This window comes from Papio anubis, chromosome 6 (assembly GCF_008728515.1).
Source record: "Papio anubis isolate 15944 chromosome 6, Panubis1.0, whole genome shotgun sequence".
NCBI classification, from domain to species: domain Eukaryota; kingdom Metazoa; phylum Chordata; class Mammalia; order Primates; family Cercopithecidae; genus Papio; species Papio anubis.
The window spans coordinates 26,285,777-26,294,120 of NC_044981.1; the positions used below are offsets into that span (position 1 = coordinate 26,285,777).

Consider the following 8,344-nt stretch of genomic DNA (forward strand, 5'->3'; position numbering starts at 1 on the left):
GCAACAAATGCTAACTGAATTGTATTTTGTCCCAAATGGTGTTTTGCTTCGGTTGAGAATTTTTAAAGGATAGACTAACTAGGTTTTCCAACGACTCTCATTTACTTTTTATTGGGTCCTATTGATATTCCAGGCTACCATCCCCACTAGCCTCTTCTGCAGGGTAACTTGAACATTGGAGTGGCCCTGTCCATGTAAACTTTACACAGTTTTGCAAACATTATTGAACTTGCTTCTTCCCGAATACATTAGAGCACTTACTTGCGATATTAGACATTTTCTCATTAGTCCTGTTCGCCTAGTCAGTCACTTGTATAGACAGGGCCACAGTACGGCCTGAATATTGGGCAGGACACCGCCCTGCGCGATAGTAACTTTGCCCAGCAGCTTGTTGAGCTTCTCGTGGTGGATGGCCAGCTGCAGGCGTCGGGGAATGACGCAGGTCTTCTGTCGCGGGCCGCGTTGCCCGCCAACTCCAGGATCTTGGCGGTCAGGTACTCCAGCACCGCCGCCAGGTACACGCGCGCTGGCCCCCACCCGCTCGGCGTAGTTGCCCTTGCGGAGCAGGCGGTGCCCTCGGCCCACAGAAAACTGGAGACCAGCCCTGGAAGAGTGCGTTTGAGCCTTGGCGCCAGCTTTGCTGCCCTGCTTTCCACATCCAGACGCAGTGAAGTATTTAAATAATTGTTTAGAAGAAGGAAAGTGACTGGTTCTAGTAAAACGCAACCAGCTAAACTACTATAATCTATATTCGGTAAAGTGGCCTGTGCTATCTCCTGAACGCAGATTTCAGCCAATCGAAAAGCAGGTGTTTAAAAAAAGTAAAAAAAAACAACTTCTGACTTACATAATTATAGTTGAAAGGTCAAATTATGAGGTTGAGCTTCTGGGAGAGCCAATGAGATTTAGGAATTTAGAAATGGCCTATCGTATAGTCAGACATTAAAAGAACCAATCAGAAACCGAAACTCAGCAAGCCTCATTTGCATATACACGGAATAAATAACGAGGGCGTTTGGGCTCGCCAGCATTTCCCTGTGGTCGTTTGACGGTGTCACTTCGGCTGCGAACATGCCAGAACCAGCTAAGTCAGCCCCTGCCCCGAAGAAGGGCTCGAAGAAGGCGGTGACCAAGGCACAGAAGAAGGACGGCAAGAAGCGCAAGCGCAGCCGTAAGGAGAGTTATTCCGTGTACGTGTACAAGGTGCTGAAGCAGGTCCATCCCGACACCGGCATCTCGTCCAAGGCTATGGGTATCATGAACTCCTTCGTCAACGACATTTTTGAGCGTATCGCAGGCGAGGCTTCCCGCCTGGCGCATTACAACAAGCGCTCGACTATCACTTCCAGGGAGATCCAAACGGCCGTGCGCCTGCTGCTCCCCGGGGAGCTGGCCAAACACGCGGTGTCCGAGGGCACCAAGGCTGTCACCAAGTACACCAGCTCCAAGTAAATAGTTACCTCAGTAAGAGCGCCAACGACCCAAAGGCTCTTTTAAGAGCCACCCATGTTGTCGTTTAAAGATCTGTAATTTTCCAGAGTTGGCAAGGTAAAATGGCTAAGCAACACATGGGATAGTAAGGGCTTACTAAAACGTCCAAGTTCGGCCGCGCGCAGTGGCTCACGCCTGTAATCCCAGCACTTTTGGAGGCCGAGGAGGGCGGATCACATGAGGTGAGGAGTTCGAGACCAGCCTAGCCAACATGGTGAAACCCCGTTTCTGCTAAAATATACAAAAATTAGCCGGGAATGGTGGCAGACTTAATCCCAGGTACTTGGGAGGCAGTCAGAAGAATCGTTTGAGCCCGGGAGGCGGAGGTTGCAGTGAGCCGAGATCGAGCCGTTGTACTCAAACCTGGGGTATAAGAGCGAGACTGCCCTCAAAAAGTCCAGGTTCGTTGTTTTTTCCCCTATAGATTGTAAGCGTCACCAAGGAGTAAGTGCGTATGCAGCTTAATATGAGACATTTCACTCAGCAGCTAAGGAAAAATCGTGTTCTAGATTGATCCCCACTTTTCTTCCCGCACACCACCACCTTAAAGCTATGTTTTCGCTTTTAGTTTCACTTTAACATCCTATTGCCCTTGACTTGGAGTAGCCGGGTGGAAATCAAGTTTGGGGTAGTATTAAATCTAAAATAAGCTCTGAGAAAGCGAAATTCGTCTTGTAGTTCGTTATTAACTTGTAAATGATTGGAGCGGCATTTGACGGAGGAAATCACCTCTGTTGGTTGCATTTCTAAACCATGGCAGATCGCTACCAGACGTTCTCATTATCCCCCTTCCAACTCTACTAATTTCTTTACAAATTTTACTGAGTTTATAATTAATGGATTACTTCACGTAGCTATATATATTACCTCTTGGCAAGATCAGGAACTCTACCATCTTCCTAGCTGAACATATTGAGGTTTAAGAGAAAGAACAGGCAACAGGATAGCCTGAAGTTGGAGCAAAGAAATGAAAATTCCCGGTGCTACATTCATATGCTTTATCTGTAAGCCTTTTTAAGGCTCCAAGGACTGTGTTCTCCCTCAACCACCTCCTCCGTGTCCTGGAACGACTTTGTCCACAGCTACTTCCTTTCCTGAAATTTCATTTTAAGAGAGGAGGGTTACAAGGAATTAACATTTGTGTGGTAGTCCTTAGAATGCATTCATTCATTGATTTTTTTTTTTTCCTACAGTCAGCTGTGAAATGGAATCTCCTCTTTTACAGGTGGATGACTTCAAGAATTTAGGTTAAGTAACTAGCCCCTTACACATAAATAAAACTGAGATTTGAAGCTACTCTATCTGATTGTAAGGATTACTTCCCACTATTCGTTAGAGAACATCCCAAGCAGAAGCCTAGTTGCTGTCACAGAAGTCAGGAAATTTAGGCTCAATCAATAAAAGAAAACTCGTCAGGAGATACACATATTCTTTGTCACACAGCAAAGTCCTTACACCAGGAAAAGTTTCTTTTAAAAATAAAATAATATTAATGGTGACCTTTGGACCCTAAAGATCACCTGGCAGCAAGTTTAACTTTTCTGAGCACTATACTCTGGAGGGGAAACCTTGGGCATTGTCAGTGTAAATGTGAGCTCTAAAAATCTTATTTTCTATTTATTACCTACATGTCATTATTTTCTATTTATTACCCACATAGCAGCTTACTGTGAACATTAAGTGACCAAAATTTGTTTTTGTTTTAATTTTTTGTTTTGAGACAGGGTCTCACTTTGTCATCCAGACTGAAGTGTAGTGACACAACCACATGCTCACTGCATTCAACCTCCCTGGCTAGTGTTCCCACCTGTCTCCCAAGGAGCTGGCACTACAGGCATGCACCATCACACCCGCTTAATTTTTATTATTATTTTGTTTTTATGATTTTTGTAGAGCCAGGGTCCCACTGTGTTGCCCAGGCTAGTCTCAAAGTAAATTTGTAATGGAATTTGTGAAAAAACTTCTCTAAGCTCCATATATAACTAAGGCATTCATTTCTTGCTCTCCAAAGCTAATTTCAATTAAATTATATATTCGTGAAATATTCAAGCATGGATTAAGGGGGACATCACTCAGGAAGTGATAGTCCTGATTGCCTGTTTCAATCCTAAGTTTGGGCAATTTATCTAATTCCTCTGTAAGCACTTCCTTACCTGTTTATTCCAAACAGGAATAATAATTAGTAACTACTGCATGACACTGCTGGAGTAACAAATAAAAGGACACAGCTAAAGCACTTAGGACCGTGTCTGCACAGAGGATGACCCCCTAAATATTAACTGTGGCTAAAGCCTCTGGTTGAAATGATAGAGAAGGTGCCTTTCATCCTGCCCACAATGAAAGCCAAGAGTCCTGAGGCCTGGAATAATTAGCGTTTGATGTGAAAAGGGCTTCTTTGTCTGGCAGTGTAAATAATACTCTTTGAACAGTTCAATCCCCTCTTTAAAGCCATTGCTTTCCTCTGAAGCATTTTGAAGACATCCTACCGCCTGTGGCTGTTTGATTTCCCTATCGTTGCTTGCCAATTCAAGCAACATGTGTCATATTTTCCAGGGACTGTCTCATGCCCTCAGTAGAACTAGGGGTGCCTCATTTAATGGTCAGATGTGTTGAGTTGTAAGGAAGGAAACCTAGAGATTCACGTAAGAATTGCTTAGTACTTTTTTACTCCTTTTTTCTTCCCAAGTTTCCTATTAACTTTGCTAACCTTGCTACATTTATTTTGCATCCATTTGTTGACTAGGTTTCCCTCATATACCTCCAAATCACAGCCATGTTTTTAGATGAACTTCTGCACCTTGATAAGTATGTTCTTTAATTGGAATGTGGGAAATTGGCTGGCTGATGAGGGCCACACTTTCCTGAATCCATTGTATCCTTGAGACATAGGTCACTTCAAAGGAAACTGATTGGTGTAAATTCCTGGCCTGAAAAGCTGAAGAACACCACCTCACCACTAAAGAAGTAACATCATTTTTAGGCTCTGATTTGAGTAGCTGCTACCACTGTATTTGTCACTCCTGCAGTAAATAATTTCTGAAAAGAACCAAGAAGTTACTATCTCCCAACTACCCTCAGCAGTGTATATTATATCTTGATGGCATTCAGAACATACTATCCCAAAATATGGCCCCTTAACATACTGAATATTTTAAGGTGAAAGAATTTGAGAAGCATCATCGGCAGTAAGATCTCTCTGATATTTCCCAACTCTTCTCCCCTGAAGCAGGTCATAGGACCCTCATATGAGTCCTGCAGAGTCTGAGAGAAATCTGAACAAAAAGACCTTGCTAGGTTTCTGTTTCAACCTTAGCTCACAGTCTTCTTTTTGTCCTATTATATTTCTGCATGACTCTCCACTCTTCATCAAACCTAGTGTAAAAATACTCAGGTTTACCCCTTCTCTAGGTTTTCATTTCCTTATGAAGGCTCCCATGTCATGTGAAATTTATATTAAATAAATGTTGCATTAGTCCACTCTCACACTGCTATAAATAAATAACTGAGACTGGGTAATTATAAAGAGAAGAGGTTTCATTGGCTCATAAAACCGCAGGCTGTACAGGAAGCATAGCAGCTTCTGCTTCTGGGGAGGCCTCAGGGAGCTTTTACTCATGGCAGAAGGCAAATGGGAAACAAGGCATCTTACGTGGTGGTGCAGAAGCAAGGGGGAGAGAAGGTGGAGGTACCATACTGTTAAACAACCAGGTGACAAAACTCGCTATCCCAACAGCTCCAAGGGGGTGGTGTTAAACCTTGAGAAACCACCCCTGTGGTCCAATGACCTCCCACCAGACCCCACCTTCAACACTGGGGATTGCAACTGAACGTGAGATTTGGGTGGGAACACAGATCCAAACCGCATCAAATGTATATGCTTTTCTCTCGTTGATCTGTCTTTTGTTACAGGGCCCCAGCCAATGAATTTCAGATGGGTAGAAGGGAAAGCTGTTTTCTTCCCTACAGCACACAGTAGGTGTGGGCGGGCATCTGTGTTCTGTATGTCTGTTTTTCTAGGATAGAGAAGCAGACATAACATTGAAAAAATACAGAGAAAAATAATCCCAGAATGAAAATGTTTGAGATGTGTATTCCTTTGCTAGGGCTGCCATAACAAAGTACCAGACTGGGTGACTTCAACATTTATTTTTTTCACGATTCTGGAGGCTACAATTCTTAAGATTAACCCTGTGAGCAGGGTCGATTTCTTCTGAGGTCTCTCTCCATGGTGTGTCGATAACTGTCTTCTCCCTGTGTCTTCACATTATCTTTTCTCCGTGTGTGTGTCCAGTCTTCTTTACTTATAAGGACACCAGTCAGATTGGATTCAGACCCACCTCAATAACTTCATTTTGTATCTTTAACAACCCTAACTCTACATGCAGTCATATTTTCAAGGACTTCAACATATGCAGCAGGGAAGAGGGTAAATCAGTCCATAACAAGAAGCACAGTAATTAGTTTTCCAAATACTATATGAACTAAGTATTCCACAGGTGGCTCAAACCCAGCAGGACCAAGCCTGGCCTCATTATCCTCACAGCTCTGCTTATCCAAGTTTGAAATTTGGTCCTCATCCTAGATTACCACCATTCATTTTCATCATATATTTAAAAATATACAAATTCCTGTTCTATTCATTCTATTTTAACATCATATTTTTGTTTATCATGGCTAAAAATTGGAAATATAAATGTTGAAGAGCAGGAGTTTCACTAAAAATAGGTTTTATCAGGCCCGGCACAGTAGCTCACGCCAGCACTTTGGGAGGCCGAGGTAGGCAGATCACTTGAGCCCAAGAGTTTGAGACAGCCTGGGCAATATGGTTAAACCCCATCTCTACAGAAAATACAAAAATTACTCCGGTGTGGTGGTGTGCACCTGTAGTCCCAGCTACTCAGGAGACTGAGGTAGGAGGATCGCTTTAGCCTGGGAGGCAGAGGTTGCAGTGAGCCATGATCCTGTTAGGGCACTCCAGCCTGAGCAACAGAGAGAGACACTGTCTTAAAAGAAGAAAAAGACAGAAAAAAAAAAAAAAAGGGTTTATGCATAATGACATACTATGCAGCTTCTAATGCAAACTAATGTCAAGAATTAAACATAAAATATGTGAGGACAGTACTTTGGGAAAGGTGCCAAATCATATATTCTCATTATAATATTAATATATCATATACATGTATAGTATAGTTACAGGATAAAAAGCAGCTAGAAGGCTCAATGCAAAATGTTAACAATTCTATTTGCATTCTTTGGGATAGAGATCAGCAGCTCTCTGGAGAACTTTCTCTATCTGGCTGTCTCCTAAAACTCTGGTGTGTGATTAAGAAAAAGAAGTTCTGGGCGAAATTTGCAGCAGTGGCTCAAGCCTGTAATCCCAGCACTTTGGGGAGGCAGAAGACAGAAGTGGCCGGATCAAGGAATCAGGATCTCCAGGGCCGCCCCTGGCTGCTCTGGTGAAACCCGTCTCTACTAAAAAATACAAAAAACTAGCGAGAGTAGGAGTGGCCGAGGCGCCCTGTAGTCCCAGCTACTCGGGAGGCTGAGGCAGGAAGAATCAATAAGCAGGCCAGGCACACAGTGAGCTGAGATCGGCCCTGCCTCAGCCTGGAAATGACAGAGGCCGAGACTCCGTCTCAAAAAAAAAAAAAGAAAAAGAAGTTCTCCTTGAAGCCCTTTCCTTTTTCCAAAGTTTCCCCATTGTATTAAGAAAAATAGAAATAATTTTTCTTTTTCCTACCTCCATATTTGCAGAAAAAAATAATTAATTGAACATATAATTGTGAATACCAGCTATGTACACAGTATTATTCTAGGTTTGAGTACTTAAAAATATAGACAGAATAATTTTAAAAAGATTCAATTCCTTACTAAGAAATTGAAAAAAGCTCTTATAAGAGAAAGTATCCTGGTATTAGGGATAGAGGTAAGATTAGTGAACCACTTAATCCATGTTACTCTATGTTTTTGTTTATAAAATAATGCACTAGTGACCTCAAAGAGGATCAAATGGGAAAGTCAAGCAAAACTTGCAATATTACTGTAAAGACCAGAAAAGCATAAGGAATTTTAATGCCAAGAAAGCAACATTGCAAGGCAATGGTTACCTCCAGGGGAAGTAGTGGGAGGATGAGAGATGAGAGAGATGTTATTTGTAATATTTGTTATACCTGGTTGGCAACTGGGTTCAAGCATGGTCATTATATTATCCTTTATAACTTGTATATGGATTTAATACTTTTTTTTTTTTTTTTTTTTTTCAGACGGAGACTTGCTCTGCCACCCAGGCTGGAGTGTAGTCGCAATCTCGGTTCACTGCAACCTCCTTTTCCTGGGTTCAAGCAATTCTCCTACCTCAGCCTCCAGAGTACCTGGGACTACAAGCACGCACCACCATGCCCAGCTAATTTTGTATTTTTGGTAGACATGGGGTTTCACTATGTTGGCCAAGCTGGTCTTGTCTCCTGACCTCGGGTGATCCACCTGCCTCAGCCTCCGAGAGTTCTAGCATTACAGGCATGCACTACAGCACCTGGCCTTACTTTTTTTTTTTTTTTTTTTTTTTTTTTTTTTTTTGAGACAGGAGGCCGGGCGCGGTGGCTCAAACCCGTAATCCCTGCACTTTGGGAGGCCGAGACGGGCGGATCACGAGGTCAGGAGATCGAGACCATCCTGGCTAACATGGTGAAACCCCGTCTCTACTAAAAAATACAAAAAATTAGCCGGGTGTGGTGGCGGGCGCCTGTAGTCCCAGCTACTCAGGAGGCTGAGGCAGGAGAATGGCGTAAACCCGGGAGGCGGAGCTTGCAGTGAGCTGAGATCTGGCCACTGCGCTCCAGCCTGGGCGACAGAG

The 8,344-nt window shown here is 43.1% G+C and overlaps 1 protein-coding gene and 1 pseudogene across 1 annotated transcript; one reads left to right on the plus strand and one right to left on the minus strand.

Annotated features, from left to right (window-relative positions):
- Positions 1-109: 109 nt before the first annotated feature.
- LOC116275410 lies at positions 110-1,073 on the minus strand (annotated as a pseudogene).
- Positions 1,007-1,567, plus strand: LOC116275259 (histone H2B type 1). Its single transcript, XM_031666992.1, has one exon. It carries the CDS (start codon positions 1,072-1,074, stop codon positions 1,450-1,452), a length of 381 nt encoding a protein of 126 aa, XP_031522852.1. The 5' UTR covers positions 1,007-1,071; the 3' UTR covers positions 1,453-1,567.
- Positions 1,568-8,344: the final 6,777 nt, after the last annotated feature.

Bases quoted from the DNA above. Each gene is read 5' to 3' on its own strand.
- LOC116275259 (XM_031666992.1), top strand. From the start codon at position 1,072: ATGCCAGAACCAGCTAAGTCAGCCCCTGCCCCGAAGAAGGGCTCGAAG.